The 18,735-nt window shown below is 34.0% G+C and overlaps 1 protein-coding gene across 4 annotated transcripts in view; it reads left to right on the forward strand.

Moving 5' to 3' along the window:
• Window positions 1–18,735, forward strand: part of POLK (DNA polymerase kappa) — a 32,706-nt gene that overhangs the window by 5,076 nt on the left and 8,895 nt on the right. For all 4 annotated transcript variants that reach the window (XM_079330244.1, XM_079330245.1, XM_079330243.1 and 1 more), the window contains exons 2-9: window positions 4,567–4,745; window positions 6,355–6,474; window positions 10,854–11,006; window positions 11,394–11,525; window positions 13,231–13,384; window positions 15,332–15,547; window positions 17,213–17,337; window positions 17,519–17,685. In XM_079330244.1, coding sequence (XP_079186370.1) covers window positions 4,608–4,745; window positions 6,355–6,474; window positions 10,854–11,006; window positions 11,394–11,525; window positions 13,231–13,384; window positions 15,332–15,547; window positions 17,213–17,337; window positions 17,519–17,685 — 1,205 coding nt within the window. In that variant the 5' untranslated portion in view covers window positions 4,567–4,607. The remainder of the gene's footprint in view (window positions 1–4,566; window positions 4,746–6,354; window positions 6,475–10,853; window positions 11,007–11,393; window positions 11,526–13,230; window positions 13,385–15,331; window positions 15,548–17,212; window positions 17,338–17,518; window positions 17,686–18,735) is intronic.

The raw sequence follows: 18,735 nt of genomic DNA on the forward strand, positions 1-18,735 counted from the left end.
TGCTTTATCCATTCTCTACATTTGTAAATCAAGTTAGATTTTACAATTTTGCTTTGTTCCTGCTAAAGTTATAAAGCAGGGTTTAAATAAAGGAATTCTGAAATACTTTAATTGAGAGAAAATAGGAGGTTTATTTCGGGCTCTCAGTATAGTAAATGATGTTTCAGATTTTGATGCAATGTTATTGGAGGCTTTATGCATTTTATAGAAATTAAAAAAAATACTTAATTTAGATCCTTGTTTTAGGTGTCCTGAAGATAATAATTTAAAGATCGCTTATCTCTAATACTTGTGTTGCTATTTGCAATATTTATTTCAATTCTTTTTACATACCATGAAGACTTAGTTATGACAGTTAGGGTGTAGAACTTAAGACAATTAGAGTATATAGGGTCTGCACTATATGTTTTGATTCCTTTGTTTAATTTTTGAGCTCTGGGCTAAGTAGACAACTGTGTCTGTTAGTAACTTCTTTGCACCTCACATTGTTGTTAGCATCTGTGATAGCAAAGATACCAGAATTTGTTTTATTTATGAGGACAGGTACACAACTTACATGCATTAAATAATAACACAGTCTGCAAATGAATTATTCTTCAAGCTTTTCCATCCTGGTGTCATTTTCCAGTCTTAGTAGTTCTTCCCATGTTCTTAACATGGTCAACTAAAGATGAACTATTAACATACTTTGCAAATGTTAATTATGTACATAATAACATTACACTTACTGAACTGAATATTCTTAGAAACAGTTTGTATCTTTTGCATTATTTTATTAGATAGAAAACTGTAATATAAAGGCATTTAACTTTTCACACAGTATACGGAATTTCTATAGCTGGAATTGGAGGATTTTTTATGAGGGCAAGTTGGAGGAGTGGTACAGGATCAAATAAAAGTCATTTCCTTTAGTTGGTTCAATAAACTGTTAAAAAATGCTAAATTTGAATGAAGGTAGGGACATTTGAAATTAAATTGTTGCTCTAATTTTATTGCTGTTTCAAATCTCTTGGCACTTTCAAATACTATATAACTCTATATTACTAGTTCAGTTTAGGTTCTGTGCCTGATTCTAGAAGGGCTTGATTACAGTTTAATTTGTGATTTTTTTCCCATCTTATTCATGAAACTTTCTACACATTGAGAAGAACCACAAAATACCATCAATTTTTTGTTTGTGTGTTGATGTGGTTTACATTGACGGTTGACATTCACTGCCAAAGTCTTTACCTTTAGAAGTCCTTCCCTAGCAATTGGAAAGTTATCTCCTTCCACTTATATATTATTTTCCTATTTCCCTTTGTTCCCCAATCACAGGAATAATATAGTACTATATTATTGTAGACTGCCTTCCTCTGGTTTCACACACTGCTTGCTCAGTGTGATACTGGGAGAGATTAGAGGAAGCAGCTTGGTCTCTCAACAGCTTCTTGAGGTAACAGCATGCCAAAAGTATGTCACCCTGTGTAGACTGTGTCATTAGACTCTAGTCCCTTACCCACTTTTTCCAGATTTTTTAGCAAAACAATGTGATCACGAATTCAGTGTTTTCTCTAGTCTAATTGAAGTAGTTGCTATATTTCTACATTGACATTTTATTCACATTTTGCACAGTTTAGGACTCTGCAGCTTCTCTGTTACATTTAAATATTTTGATTTTCACTTATGGCAAATGGGCACTGGTTTTATCTGATTGTACTGTATCAGTTGTCCTATTGTAGCTATTGTGATAAATTTAAATATGTTAAATATTTTATGGATTTTTTTTCTGACCTGTTTATTTGAAACTAAGATGATGTTCATGTTCTCTTCATATTAAGCAGCTGGAAATTGTATTACCTGTTGTTCATGTTTTCCCTTCTGTACACCTGTAAGCTTTGGTGTAGAGTTAATGCCATGTCCTCAGATAAATATTTTCTTCTTAATTTCTGTTAAAATATTTATACTTTTTCTCATCTGAGACTGGCAATATACTTTGCTACACACAATAAGATCAAAAGATAAAATACACCAGGTGATCACCATTTATGAGACTTTATAAAGACAATTATTTTTTTGATCACTTTGGTTATCATGGTATTTTCTTATTGTTATATACAAAACAATGAGATTGAGAAGACTTAGTCTTGACTAACATAAATTAGATTTTAAAGCCTCTGCTATAATCTGAGCCTTTAAGAGTGCTTTGAGTGAGGAAAAGTAAAGATTAGTACGTGCTAGGGAGAGAGACACTTTCAGGAATAAGGAACAGCTGAAAACATTTTGAAAATATCAGTATAAGAAATAGAAACAAGCTTGTGTTCACTCCTATTTCTTGAAGTTAATGAGTGATAAAAGAAGCAAGGAGAATAGTGCAGGGATATATACTTTGATGAAAGTATTCCTTGGAAATGTTGCCCATTACATACCAGAGATTGCCGTGGAATTACTGGGAAGCTAACAATGGAATTACTGGGAGCTAATTCACACAAGGGTGCTTATGAGCATGAGATAACATTTGAAATGTTGTTTGGGATGCAGTGCTTTTTCCTCTAATTGAAGTCTAACAAACCTGTTCTGATAAATGTATATGTTAACTGTAAGAGATTGTTGTACTGTAGCTGAAAAATTTATGAAGATGTTCAGCATCTTCAGAAGATTGTAGTCTTTTATTTGATAAATACACGTAGGAACTATGAAGGTACTCCTATTCCCAAAAGCCCAAGTGCTCCTAAAGGATTAAGAGAAGAGTTCTGATCTCTGTATCAACTTGTGTTCTTTGTGGTACAACTCACTGTATATAAACACAGCATTATGTAACAGATCTTGCATTTTTCAGCAGTTAACCATAAATAATAATGTGGATTAATAGCATGTGATTAAAATTTGGATATTTTTGACTGAACTTTTTTTGTAAACATGGCTTTCTTTAATTTCTTTACTTCAGTTGGCTAGTATGTTTCAGTAGAAGAACTTCAGGAAAATATGAACATTGCCGTCATTTATTTTTAAAAGTTACTCACATGGTTCTTTGTAACAAAAATTCATCTCTAAATGCAAAAATACATAATGACCTTTTTGTGTTTGGTTGCTAATGAGACCGCTGAAGTCCTGGCATGGGAAAGTGGCATTTAAAGAAAAAATGACACACTATTAGATTTGTGTGTTTTATGAATGAGAAAGCTAGTGTATTTACCTAAATGGGTGGGGCTTCTCCAAGTAGGAAGGGTTCCTGTCACAGGAAGCAGTGAAAGTTGAGGAGTGCATGTCCATTTTGCATTACAGTAAGACTGGAATATTTTATGAGTCAGTGACTTGGGGTAGAAAGAAATAGTTTCTGTATGCTCTTTCAGTAATAAATACATCTTAAATAATTTATAGCACTATCCCACGTGGAATTTTTAACAGGGCCTGTTGCAATTTGACAAGGGATAATGGTTTTAAACTGAGGAGGATTGGTATAGATTAGATGTTTTTTACAGTGAGGTTGGTGGAACACTGGGACAAATTGCCCAGAGAAGTAGTGGATGCCCCATTACTGGAAACATCTGATGGCAAGTTGGACATGGCTCTGAACAACCTGATGAAGTTGAAAATGTCCCTGCTCATTGCAGAAGGTTGCATTTGGTGACCTTTATAAGGTCCCTTCCAACTCAAACTATTCTGTGAGTCTGCTTGTTTGAATCTGGCAAAAATAAGACCACTGGTTCATGTTACAGAAGGTGAAATTTGCTTTCTTTATTTTTTTTAACATCAGTTTAATAACTAAACAGTTTACTTTATGATTGGAGCCTATTGAGGTTTCAGCAATTTACTTTCATGGAGAACAAGGGAAGATGTCAGCAGTTCATGTATCGGAAGTATCTGCGTGTATAAGAAATGAATGATGGCTGTAGTTGAGTAGTAAGAGCTTGGTAAGTTCCACTACCTAGATATCATGGTTCAACACATTAATGGGAAAAAAAATTGCATGAATTTTACCCTGAATTAGGATTTTAATCAAAACTTAATTGAAGCCATAATTTTTTTAAATATGAATTTTGACACAAAGGTTCTGAATTTGAGTTAGAAATTACTGGGAAGGATTCTACAGGTTGTCTCAGCAGGGATGATGACCAAATGAGCAGTTGTTTTCTTCAATTTAAATATTGCTTTTTTTTCTTCTTTTTTTTTTTTTTTTAATGTAGTAATAAGCGGTGTTTTATGTTTAAGGCAGTAGTCTTTCATCTGACAGGATAATTTACAGGCACAAATGTCATATTCATATGTAAGGTACTGGCCTTTACCTGAGGTTTGTTTGTATTCAATTATTTCTGTAAGGGAAGTTTTAAAGGGAAATTGTTTCAATTTAGTAAGAAAATAAAAGTCTTACTGTCTCCAAACATTGATCGAGTTACAGGTAGTTTGATGTGGTGTGTATGGTAGGTCAGCCATTTTGCACAAGTACAGGTCTTCATATTTGCAATAAGTATGTTGTTTTCTGAATACATATAAAAAACTTACTCAATAAAAAAAGAAAATTAATTTTAAAATATAATTATCTTTATTGTTGGTTGGAACATGAATATTTGATTTTTTTTTCCCCAGGTATTAAGTCATAAAACAGATACTTGTTTTGAGGAAGTACAATGGACAACATGAAAAAAGTTGCTAACAGCTCTTGCAATGATGGAGTTCTACTTAGAATGGGCCTTAATGATAACAAAGCTGGAATGGAAGGTTTGGATAAGGAGAAAATCAATAAAATCATCATGGAAGCTACCAAGGTTGTTTTGATTACTTTTCTCCTGATGCTTTATTTGTGGTTCAATCCTGTAAGGCCCTCTTCCTTCCTTCCCCAGATTTTATCCCTCATGTGTGTACATGGATGGCAACTTTTTAGAAGAAATTTATTTGTGGGGAGGAAGGGGAGGGGCCATTGTTTAGTGTACTTTAGAGTATTGTTGGATTCATCCCCAAGGACGTGAAGGAGAACAACTGAGTATGTGCTTAAGTGCTCCATTTTTGTCCAAAGCAGCACATAAATACTACAGCATTTTCCAGAGATAATTGTGAAGGCTGCAGTTTCCTCTTTTTCTCCCCCTTTCCATTCATTTTGTCCAGCCCATCGTTAATCAGCCAAGCAGATTTACTTTTTTGGTCACCTCCCTGTAGCTGATGAATTCGATGTAATCAAGTTTTTCTAGAATCAAATTTTTACTGCTTGCCTTTGTGATTGTCTTCTTTAAGTATTCAAGAGAGGTGGACAGTAGTGTGCAGCTTTGTACTTAGGATCCATGGACACTCTCACAACTCTACAAACTATTTAAATATTTGTCATCCTAGTATTTACTGGTGAGTTTCAGAAGAACAATATAGGGATAACAATTTATCTGAGAAACTGAGGGTTTTCTTACTTTTTCTTGCACAAGTGTGTATTTTATTTGGTGTCACTATGGCCTGAGATTATGTACTTTGATGTTTTTCTCAGGCATTCTGTGTTTACCACCACTGCTCTGCAGTGATCTGCAGGGGTGGGACAGAGGGAAAAAGAAACATGCTGCCAAGAGTTCTTGGATAGCAAGCTTTTTCCTTTTTTGCTTGCAGTTTCACATTGATGATACTTTGTATGTTATCAAGCTTGTTATTGATAAGTTGTTTCTTCGACATATTGGAATTGCTATATTTTCTTTCTTGGAAACAGTGCTTTGTCAGACACATCCCAGATAATGATATTTACATAAATGATTTTGTTATAGAAATTACTGTTTCATTTCCTGTTATGAAATAGAATAAACTGTAAAATAAGCTTGCAAAACCAACATATAGGCATCTAACTAGTAGAATATATTTGTGTCAAAAAAAGTGCATGACTTTGTAATTGCCAGATACACATCAAGAAATCTGGAAAAGAATCATTGATTCTTTTCCATAAGATTTTCTATAATCTCTAAAATGGCACCTGTAGACACTACCTACATCTGTATTGCAAGATTAACTGTGAAATACTGCAAGAGATGGGAAAAAAAACCACAAAAACAACTCACAAGTAATTTAAAGTATTGGATTGCTTTCCACACCTACATTTTGGTTCTTATTTCTTTCAATGAGTCTCAACAAATCATAATTGATGGCATAGGGGAGAAAATAAAAGGCATATCTGATACTTAAAGAAAACTGACCCTATTTTTTTCTAATTAGATATTTGTTATAATGAAACATGATATATTACAGCCCTTCTGAAATATTTTTTGTGATTATTATAAAAGTGGATACTTTTACTTTTTATATGTTTAAATGTTTTATGTTTTCTGTGTTTAAGGATCAAATGTGGTTGCTTAAAGATAAGGTAAATACAAAAAGAAAAACATAGTGTTTTTGTGATTTTTCTTTCAGGGTTCTAAATTTTATGTAAATGAACTCAAGAAAGACCAACAAGTTAACCAACGAATTGAAAAAATGATGCAGCTGAAAGAGAAAATTACAGCACAACAGCTCTTGAAAGCACAGCTGCAGGTACTAATCTTCCAAAGACTTATTGGGGTAAATGCTGGATCATTTTTGGTGTGTTCTAGTTTATTGTATTCTGCTGATAGGCACTATGTTCAACTACCATTTGATATTAGACGTACAAGGAAAAGTGCACAATATTTTGATGGTGTCATCTTAAAATAAATTTGCTAGAAGAATACTTTGTAACATTTCTTTGAAATGTTCTCTAAATGAGTAGAATGAAACAAATAAATTTATGTTTTTCCAAGCCTGATGAGTTTAAAGTGATGTTGTTATGATTTATGTAAAGCTTTATTAAATACTTTGCTAATAAGTATCATATCACTATTGGGTTTAGAATTTACTTATATTTGTGTTCAGTAGCCTACGATGGAATGAGAAAGATAATTCTGGGTATAATTGATGCCTTTTTAAAGCTAATTAATGAAAAATCATTATGGTTAGCAGTCACAAGAAATGCAAGTTTCCTGAACTAGACAGATAAGGAGGCTATTTTTCAAATTGTAATGGTAGATAATAGTCTGCAAAATATTACAATGTGTGAAATGTTAAAAGAAAGTTTGGTTTGCACACCAAACATTACTAGGCACAACAGAATTAAAATTGTTTGTACGAGCTGAATTCCTTTCCATTTTCATTTGTTTTATAATTCAGTCTTTGAATGATTGCTGGATAGTTTTACTTGAGAGGATTGCTATTTTATTCAGTGTGCACAGCGGACTGTGTGCGCTGAGACAGAAATTATTCAGTATTTACTGTTGTCCTCGATGTTGAAATTTGTGGAACTGAAACCAGTCTTCTCTCTCTCTCTAATATTCTAAATACCTTGCCCTTTTCCTGTTTCTTACCTGCCAGCTACATCTCCCTATGCCTCCACCTTTCACTTTGCAAATCTTCATCTTGTTTGGTTATCTTAATAATTTCTGTGTATTGTTTAATCAGTTCCATTCAGTTATGAATATAGTCAGTTCTTACTATCATCTTTTCTATTATTATCTATTGAGTTTTCAACTCTTTCTTTTTAGTACTACCCTCTGATAAAAGAACCTGTTTTCTTAAAATTTTAAGTGGGAAGTATTCTGAAATTAGAATGATATCTGTATATTTACCTCTATGAACACTACATGTTCTCATCTGCAGATGAAGCCTTGTTTGTAGGGTGGTTAGAGGCTCAGGTATGGTTTCCTAAGCTGGCAGTTGATTTAAGTCCTGTAAGGTAAAACCAAACAAAAATGTGTCCACTTACTGAACTTTTGAACAAAATCCTGATTATAAGATGGAAACAGTAATACAAATAAAATGTAGAGTCTGCAACATAATATTGTTGTTTTTCCATTAGAATGTGTACAACTCCATGAAATTCAACAGTAATTAGTAATAAATTAAAAAGCATGCAGCTGCTGCCAGATTTGGAAACTGCTGTACTGATGTTTGCTGGTCTCTTTCATCCATGTTTGGTTTATCCAGGATGTTTATTCTATAAATAGTTACCATTGTCTTGCTTTTATTGACTTTTCTGTCTTGCTTTGAAGACTTGCATATTCTACTGTGGGATAAGAAAAAAGGAGAAGTTACTTTTCGAATTGTCTGAAAGTTGCTATCAGGAAAATTAAACTTCTAATTACAATTTGTACTTTTTAATTGCTTGATGGTATTTTTTTTTTAAATCTAGCTTACTTTAATATATATATATTTTTATATATATATATTTCTATCTCTATTTTTAAAAGTTAAATTGAAAGCAGCTTTTAAAAACTTGTCAGTCTGGCTTGCATGTAAGGAATAACTCCACAAATTTTAGGGAGAGGTTTTGTAGTTGCCAAGAATTGTCTGAGTAGATCTGGTTGAGTTTTGTATTGGCATATTACTTGTTGCTTTCGCTGAAGAGTAATCTTGCATTTCTTATTAGTTTAATGTAATTTTGCTTCATTCTTTAGATGTGTGTGTTAGCTGATCAGTAAATATGATGTCAGCAGTACATTTAGGGGGGAAAAGTAAAACAGAAGTTTGTTATAAATGTGATAAATTGAAATACAGAAGTTATACTACTAGAGCAGCAATTGATAGTATTAATTAAACAATTTGAATTTGAGAGCAACCTGAAAATTCTGTAAAGTACAATTTAAAATAAGGATGGTTTTGATGATTAAAGTGTGACATGAATCCTTTTGAATTAGTAATATAATGGGAATAATATAAATACCCCACTTTTTTTGTTTCTTTGAACAGCTTCCTCTTGTGCTTTTAATTTGTCTGAACTAGTTTTCTCAGCCTCTGAGAACATACTGTGCTCTTCAGTGTTGTTAAGGCTCTTGTCTAGCATTTCATTCCTCAAAGCAGCTTGGAAAAAAACAAAGATTTTGTAAATCATTAATAAGCAATTTAAATGGAACATGCCAAACTTACTTGCCTTGGTTCTAGCACTTTTAGCTCAAAGACGGTTCTTGTGTATAAGGTTTTTATGTTTTTTTTATTAAGCAGTTCTGTTGAGGGAAATAAAAAAGAGAAGAACCATGCAAATTGCATTGTAAACATTCCTCTCCAGCACTATAAATGCATTATAGGCAGTCCAAAGACATTTCTGTATTGATACCCTGATGTCACAAGAGTGCCTGTTCTTGTGACTGTTAGTGAAGTGAAACTTCGGTTCCTTTTTGCTAATTCCATTTCTTGCTGTTTTATGCCTATTGAGACTTCTTACTATCAGTAGCAGCCTTTTGTTGTGTAGATTGAGGTTGCCATAGTCATCAGTGTGGTTAGGTAATCTTACTTTGATAGAACATTATTTCAGTTTTTTCCCAGTATTTTCTATTACTTCTAGAATGATGTGTGATGCTCTACCAACATAATCATCAAAAATCAGCAGGCCTTAAAAATCCCCTGTCAGATATTTCACTTATATTTTTTCATGACAGCACAGCTCATACCTCATTCATAGGTCAATAGTATTTCAGGAACAAGCACAAGATCTGCATGACTTTTGGTAAAAACACAAGTAAATTAAGCATAAAGTACTTCATAGAGCAATCTACCTACTTGGCCTCTGCCTCAAAACATGATGGAGCTCATGAAGTAGTACTGCTCACAGTCTAGTAGCAGACATGCATCTTTAATATTTGGATTGAAATACACTTTGTGTAAAGGTTTTTTGATAAATAACTTGCAGTTTTCTTAGCAATCTAGCCTTATATGGTATGTGTTCCTGTAACAAAAGTTGAGGACTTTTATTGAGGGACTGATAGTAGCTTACTTTGTGGTAATTGAACATTTTTGAGACCTTATTTCTGGCAAGACAAAATATATGATGTGTCCTGTGAGCTGCTGGCCTTCTCTTCACCATTCTAGGCAGCTTTTTTGAAGTGTGATAGCTTTATTTAGGAACGTTGGAAATTCTTTAATAGCATATTTTCAGGATTTTCAAAAATAAATTATATTTCTAAAGCTAAGTGCTTTAAGTAAACCTACATACTCAAAGGTCTTACAAAGTTTCTGTCTGAATCAGATACATCTGGGTTTTTTGTCATGTTATGTGGAATTTTATTGTTTGGTGGGTGGGGTTTTCTGCTGGTTTTGTCTGTGATAGAGTTAATTTTCTTCACAGCAACTGGCATGGGGCAGTGTTTTGGTTTTCTGCTGAAAGCAGTGTTGATAATGAAGAGATGCTTAGCTATTGCCAAGCAACACTTGAGAGCCAAGGTCTTTTCTACTCTTCTCACCACCCCACCAATAAGGAGACTGGGGGTGCACAGGGGCTGGGAGGGGACACAGCCAGGACAGCTGACCCCAACTGACCACAGGGGTCTTCCAGACCATATAGCATCGTGCTCAGCCTACAAAGTAGGATGTAGATGAATGAAGAATGGACTTTTGCAGCTATGACATTTGTCTGCCCAAGTAACACCTATATATGATTCAGCTGTTTTTCCTAGAGATGGCTGAACACCACCTGCCCATGAGAATCAGTGAATGAATTCCTTATTTTGATTTGCCTGCTTGTACAGCTTTTGCTTTCTGTGATAAATTGTCTTTATTTCCACCCATGAGTTTTCTTACTTTTATTCTTCTAACTCTTCCACCTTGAGGGAGTAAGTGGCTGCAGGAGCTTAGTTGCTAGCCAGGGCTAAACCAAAACAGCTGTGGTTTTTTTCCACTGGTTTTTGGGGTGGTTTTTGTACCAATTGCTGCAGCAGCATTCTCTCCAAGAGCAAGTTTCCTCCAAAGCTCTCTTGGGGTTTTTATGTTGGTGCTGGTTTGGTGGGAATTGGATTCATGAGTTTTTTTTCTTTGTCTATATGCAAGATGCATCTGAGTTTTAGGATCATCTATACTGAAGCACTTCTGCCAGGTTAGTAGTGTTTAAGTTGCTGGTTTATTCTGTTCAGGTGGACAAACTTGTGATGGAACTGGAACAGAACCGTAACCTTAGCAGTACAATTGTACACATTGACATGGATGCCTTCTATGCAGCTGTGGAAATGAGAGACAATCCAGAGCTCAAGGAAAAACCTATAGCAGTGGGTTCAATGAGTATGTTGGTAAGGCTGAATGTTAACCTAATACAGAAATCAGTTGCATGAATAAGCCTAATAAGCCATGAAATAATAGCATAAATATAAATAATAGCATAAATATAATGACAATATTTAATATGAAATATATAGGAAATATGGAAAACCCAAAAATAATAAAGGAAACAGCAGTTCTTAGACTTGACCATGTAAGCTGGATTTTTCAGTGAAAAGTGTGTTAATGAAAACTTAAAGCATGTAAGCAGGTTGAAAGGGGAGGACAAGGAATGAAAATGCATATAAACTCTTGGCTTTGTCAGTCTTTTCTGTATGGAGCTGTATTAGAGCTTTATTGTGTAATACTAAACTTAAAGTTTTATTACTGAACACTAAACTTACTTAATCTCTCTTAAGTCTACCTCAAATTACCATGCTAGGAGATTCGGTGTGCGTGCAGCCATGCCTGGATTTATTGCTAAAAGGCTGTGTCCCCATCTAACTATAGTACCACTGAACTTTGAGAAATACAGCAAAGTGAGCAAAGAGGTAAGTCTGAAAGTGGTCTCTAACCAAAAGTGAGTGTACTTATTTTTAGACTGTGTCAATAACATCAGTTCTATATATTATGAAAAGTGATATTTTAAATATTAAAACCTTCAGTAATGCATCTTTAAACAAAAGTCTACCAAATATTGGCAAATGGCTTTTGGGCAAGGAGATGAAAAAGGCTTGCACTTAGCCTATCTTGCAATTCTATTGAAGTTAGTGGTGATGCTGATAGAAGTTTTGAAAATCTCTTGAGCTTTATTATTCTTAAAAGTTAAAAATCATGGAACATAATCTAATTACTAGGAAGTTGCAAGTACATAGGAAACACGGAGATAATAATTTTATGCAATGCATAATAATATTTTTGAATACTAATTATGGGAGAGAAAAACAGAACATTACTGACCTATAAATGCAGATAAATTTTTTTAGAAAGAAGGGATTTGATAGAGCAAAAGAAATAGGGAGAAAAGAAATAATTTTGTTTTAATGGAAGTAGTTTACTTAGTTCCAGAGGAAATAGTTATGATACCTAAAAGCCTGCTTAAAAAAAAAAAAGGAAAAGAAATCTTTTATACATTTTAAATCAAATTATTGCATGACACAAGTCTCCTGACTTTAATAAAATTATGTCAAGCCTTCTTTATTTTTATGAAGCCTCAGTCCCTTCACAAATATAAAGTAAGATCTTATTTGGTTTTTTTTTTCATTTCTGAAAAAAAAAAGAAAAAAGGCATATATAAACATGCCATATTTCAGCATGGGTTTGAACTTCAGGATCTTGGATTTCATTATGAATATTTAACAATGTGTATTTCATTTGTTGTTTGATAGGGTAAAGTATTAAAGTGTTAGAAATTTGACTTAGATTTTTTTTTTTTTACTTCTGGATTTTTAGTTATGTTTTTCTCTTAGGATTTGGATTGAAAATATTTAAATTTATTTTGTCTTTTAAAGTTCAGTAGTGAATCCTATCTTTATTCAGTTTCAGAAAGATGAAGTGCATGTGGACAAATGTTATAATACTTAAGAACTTGACTCAAACTGGTAGGAAAAAACATGATACAGTCAGATCTTCCTCCAGGTTTAAAAAAAAAAAAGAGAGAGGAGAGAAGGTAGAGCTTCTGTTTTGATGATTTATTTTACTATGATTATTTCCAGAAAGATAGATTTATCACTAAGGATTTCTCAACAAGGTTTTGCCTGTGGCATTAACCACTACTCTATATATTACTCTATAATATTTTCTATAACTTCAGTTTAGTGTAATTTAAAACTTAGGATTTTGTTTGCTGGTGTTTTTTTTAACCTTTGTATATGTGATATCTGACACATTGAGCACAGCAAACAGCATCAGTTTATCCACTTTGCTTTTGCTTTTTATGTCCTTAGAGTTTTATTCAGATGGTTACTGTAGTGTCAGTGAACCTGGTGGCTGTGAAGTTCTTATCCATTTACTTTAGTGGTCTTTGTTAAATACACTGCTCAATATCTGTTTAGTTCTCATTTACTATTAATATGTCGCTACTTGGGGAAGCATTACTGTAATTTTACAGTATCAAGAAATAATTTGTACTGTCAGTATCTTTAATATTTATTGATTTTCTGGAAATTTCAGAGTACATTTGTTCATGTCCTAATTTGTGTCAAGATCTGCTCTTACACTAACAAGGCATTAAACTTTCACTCTGTGTTTATCAAGGTTAGAGAAATACTGGCTGAATATGATCCCAATTTTATGCCTATGGGCCTAGATGAAGCCTACCTGAACATAACAGAGCACTTGGAGGAAAGGCTGAACTGGCCTGAAGAAAGGAGAAGGTTCTTTTTCAATACAGAAAGCACTACAGGAATAGGTAAGCAAATCCCTCGTTTTTTGTGAGATCATCTGTCACTGAGACAGAGCATTCCTTTTAGGAATCTCAGGCAGAACCATGCCTAAGCTGAATTATAGCACTTTAATTTAGGTTTTATTTCTTTTAATAGGATTTCATTATTACAATAGTATAGAATTTATAATTCTAATGACACAGAACTTCTACAAGCAGAATCAGTGTAGTGCAATCTATAAGTAGCAATATAAAGAATTTATAATACAATACAGCCTGGACTTGGGTGGATAGCACACACAGTTTGCTGTATCAATATAAAAATTATAATCTGCACTCAAAAATCACAGAACATTAGTCACTCTCTCAATCCCCAGAGGATGCAGATGAAGGCAGAGGTGTCCATGGCCATTAGGATGTCCCAGGTCTCACTGATCATGGTCCAAGATCCTCCTCAGGGCTCCTCCCAGAATTAGATACAAAGCTCTAGGTCTGCGGGTAGATAACTGCTGTGGGGCTGTGGGCAGACACTGCTCTGGGGCAGGCACTGCTCTGTGGGGCTGCAGACAAGCACTGCTCTGGGGGGCTGCAGACAGACACTGCTCTGGGGGGCTGCAGACAGGCACTGCTCTGGGGGCAGACACTGCTCTGTCGGGCTGTGGGCAGACACTGCTCTGGCAGCTGAATCTTCCCAGTGTTGCAACAGATTAATCCACAGCACTGGGAGCTGGCCGGGTGTTGGGGCATGCAGGCAGGCAAGGAGAGGAGTGAATACTGCAGCAGAGATTGGCTGCTTGCCTTTTGAAATGGCGTAAGACACTGCAACCACATTGCATGGGATTGGCAGCAGGAGTTGCCTGTCACGTGCTTAACAGCTTCAGATAAGCTGCATCCACTGAAAGTGTAGATACTTAAGTCCTCCCATATATTCCTCCAATTTAGTTAGTGCACAGGTTAACTTTCTCTACTGCTCACTTATGAATAAAATGTACTCTGCTAATGATTTGGACTTGGAGGATTTATTTTCTTTTAATGTGAATAAAATGTTTGAAAAGCAGTGCTAGGTTTTCTGAAACAAATGGTGTGGTTTAAGTCTGCATTTTAATTCAGCTTGATAGTTTTGGAAACAAGTAGCAGGAGCGCTGCAGGATTTTAGTAATATTCAATGTATTACTGGGTTTCACTTTGCTCTGGAAGATGGAGTTGGGACCACATCCACGGTTGTATATCCACTTGGGAGTAATAGAAAAGATGTCTTCATACAAATGGTTGAATGATGCACAAACTGTAATATTTATACTCTCTGTATTCAAAATTTCTAACAGTCATTAGGAGGATAATCAAGTGTGCAGTACTATAGAAAAGCATTAATAAAATAGAAAGCAACAACCTGGCATACTCTTTACAAAATCAATATCACTGTCATGTGCTTCTTCACACTTGCCTGATACTTTTGTTCATCTGAAACACAGGTGCTCAGAATGTGAAACTGTAATAGTAATGTTTGTAGAGTCAGACAAAAGACTGCTGACATTACTTGTTCTACTATGACTGCAGTTGAAAATGAGAAGCTCACCAGGTTGATCATTCTGGAACTAGATATTCCAGAACCCTAATTTTATTTGGAGAATATTGAAAAGAAATCTGTGGAAGAGAGCATATGGCCTTCAATTTGATATAAAACAAAAATAATGATAAAATCTTGATGGTTTGCTACAGCAACAGGCCATTCAACCTTTTCCTTTTCTGGACGTTATGTCCAGCCTACTGACCAATTGCTCCAATCTCAGCCAAGCTCAAATCACAGCAAAAACAAAGCAGTTACATGTCTCCATTTTTCAAACAAAAACAATGCAATTGCTTTTTCGAAACAAAAATAGGAAGAAATAAAACTGGTTATGGATATTGAAGCCTGTGAAGAAGGAAATCAGTCTATATGGATGTACTAATTGTTTGTGTTTCTGACTAACTTAGATAAAGATGGTATGAATATGTCTGCCAAATTTAACAAAGCTGAAGTCTCTTCTTCACCAGTACTATTTGAAGATGACACATCTCTGATGGATGACAACCTTGAACAAAGAGGTCTATCAGTGGAAAACTCAGTTGTCTTTGGAACTTCTGCAGAGGAAGTTGTGAAGGAAATTCGCTTTAGGATTGAGCAGAAAACTCAACTGACTGCTAGTGCAGGTATTCAGATACATGAATAATAATTAATCTTGGTATTTCCTTATTGTCTTCTACTTTCATTTCAGAGGGCATTAATTAAGAATTTAGCCTTGCCACAGGCTTCTTCTGCTACAAAAAAAATATACCGTCTTTGAAAGTCTGCAAAGAATGTGACTTTCAGTTATTTCAAGAGGAGTCATGACTGTTTTTTTTTCTACTCTTCTTTTAATCATTGAAACAGTTACATCATTTTTTTGCTTCTTTCTACTTGAAATAAGAGTAAACAGTAAGGAAGAATGACCAGTGCACTTGATCTAACCTTAGCATGGATGGTTATTCTAGTGCATTGTGTAAATTGTTTTTGTCAGACTGTGGGTCATAGTGAAATCTGTCGCTGATTTCTAAACTGCATTTAGTTTGAATAGGAGATCTGTGCTGTTACATGTTTCTATCTTTGCACTGTTCCTTTCTTAAAACAATATCAAAATGCATTAAAATGTTAGTCCTAGACAAGTAAATATATGCTGAAGTTAATGAACTCTTTAATAGCTTTTTAGTATTTACCAATCAAGTTCTATGTCTTGACTTCAGACAGCCTACCTTTAAGTCTCAGCTATTCTGATTGACTAAAACTAGTGTATGTCTCTAGCCACTTAGTTTGGATGCCTTTTGAATGCTTTGTGAACCAAATGAGTGAGGTATCAGGCACTGATGAGCTTTATGAAGCAGCCACAGAAGGTCAGGAAAGTGTGGAATGTAAGCAGAGATGAAGAAACAGCTAATAAGAAGAAGCAGGATGAAACCCTCTCCCATGTATGTTATCTCACGAGTGATAGAAGAAAAACAGTTTACTGAAGTTTTGTCTTCTCAAGGATAAGTTAGTGTGTAGAAAACAGGCATAGCTTTTAAAAGTGCAAACAGGGATCTTAAAACCAAAAATTAAAAATAATTAAAAGGGTAACTAAAAAAATACTGATAATCAATAACAAATAGAGTTATTTCTACCATCTTGAATTATATGTTGTATCAGTGAGCAAATGAAAATTTATACCTCTAGGGCTCTAGGACAAAGTTATTCTTTCTTTCGCTAAGCAAATTCCAGAGTTAATTTGTAAAAACAGTTACTTTGATAGAAAGACCCATCCCTCCTAATTCCTCTAATGTCTGTGAAATATTTATAAATTACTACATTCCAATGGTAACCCACAAAATAATAAATTTGATTGTATTTTGTCAAAAACAGTATTTTTGCTGAAATACAAGAAAGAAAGGTCTCCTTCTTACTAGAAGTTTATTGCAACTACCACTGTAAGCATTTTCTTACTGTAATCACCATCATAAAAATGTTGACTCATGAAACTGATGGTTTTTTTAAGGACTTGGTATTTAACCTCTCTTGACTTACTAGTGCTTCTTGTGTTACCCTGCTTATCTTAAAATAGGAAGTACACTTTATTTAAGTTATATTTTATCTATTACATGTATTTATGTTCTTTCAGGATGGTCACAAAAACTTTTTGCAGAATTGTGTCAAATCTGGTTGTTAATAATCGTAATTCTTTTCCTTATTTTAGTCTTTGCCAAGTGTATAGGCTATTCTTTGGCTTTTAAATATTGGATAGTTGAAATTAAACTTTGTCTTATGTTGTTTTTAAAATTTCCATGTACTTTGTGTTTGTTTTTAAGGAATAGCACCAAATACAATGCTAGCAAAAATGTGCAGTGATCGTAATAAACCTAACGGCCAATACAGAATTTCTCCTGAGAGACTTGCAGTGCTAGACTTCCTAAAAGATTTGCCCATTAGAAAGGTGAGAGAAACAATGACATTTACTGTTCTGTCATGTAATGTTTATATGTTTTAGAAGCAAGATTTCTGCTGAAAATATGGTTTTGTAGGTAATCTTCCATGTTGTGTTTGATTCAAATTGTTCTTGGTAATGGATCAACAAATGGAAATTTTCCACTATGATGTTATATTCTCTTTTCTAGGTGCCAGGTATTGGAAAAGTAACAGAGAAGATGTTAAAAGCCCTTGGAATTGTGACTTGCTCAGAACTTTACCACCAGAGGGCACTGCTTTCTCTTCTTTTTTCAGAAGTATCTTGGCGTAATTTCTTGGATATTTCCCTTGGTTTGGGCTCAACACACTTGGAGAAGTAAGCCATGTGTTTTCTTTCTTTCTGTGTTGACGTTTTTCTGAATGTTTCCTTGTCTGTGTTACATACTGAAATACTATTTAATTGGCAAATACTATGGATGGCAAATATTATCTTGTTTAATATATATTTTAAGATGTTTCATGCCTGTTATTGTTACACTTATGTCCAAGATGCAGTAGTCAAACATGGAAAAATAAATGTTTATACAGCTATGTCTGTGTATGAAATCCAAAAGGTCTAGTCAGAGAAGTTGTACATAAGTGTATGCAAGATAGGATAACCTTATAATTATCAAAATAGCTGAACATAACTGAAATATCCTGAGCAGTTGTATACTGCCCTTTCTTCAAAAACAGTACACATACATTGGTGTTTATGATTTTTGTATTAAAATGAAAATCACAAAGGTATTTGGTCTTCTCTGGTGGTAAATTTTTGGGAAGTTTCTGTGTCTCTTATCAAGATTATGTGTTTGGGTACTGTGAACATGTGAATTTGGTGGAATAGAACTGAAGATTATTGTGTCTTCTTAATATATATGTTCTGTATGTTCTTTTATGGTTGCCTGTACTTTAATGGTTTTTAGCCCCTTTTTTAGGATGGGAGAAGTCGGTCTTAGTAGTGCATATAACTTTTCAACAATATTTGTCATTTCTAAGCCTGTCCTGGAGACAAACATGTTCTTTAAAAAAAACCTTGAAACAACGCATTTTACTGTTTGTGCAACCAAGAGCCTTAATTAAGTACTGTTATTAATTAATTAAATTCCAGAGTCTTATGCATTTCTGAAAGACCTATTCTGTATTATATCTGTAACTTCTATGACAATAATCTTTCCTTTTTCCATTTGACTACAAAATAATATATGTAGTTAGAAGTTTGAAGCACAGTAATGTGCTAGCACAAATTTTTGTGCTTTTTTTTTTCTATTCTGAGTATAAAAACTATTTTAAAAATATGCGGTAAGACTGATGTAGTGAAGGTGACTTGATAAAAGATAAAACATAGTTTTCAAGATTTTTTTTCTGTTAATATATAAACAGACCT

The sequence above is a fragment of the Erithacus rubecula genome (genome assembly GCF_903797595.1).
Source record: "Erithacus rubecula genome assembly, chromosome: Z".
NCBI classification, from domain to species: domain Eukaryota; kingdom Metazoa; phylum Chordata; class Aves; order Passeriformes; family Muscicapidae; genus Erithacus; species Erithacus rubecula.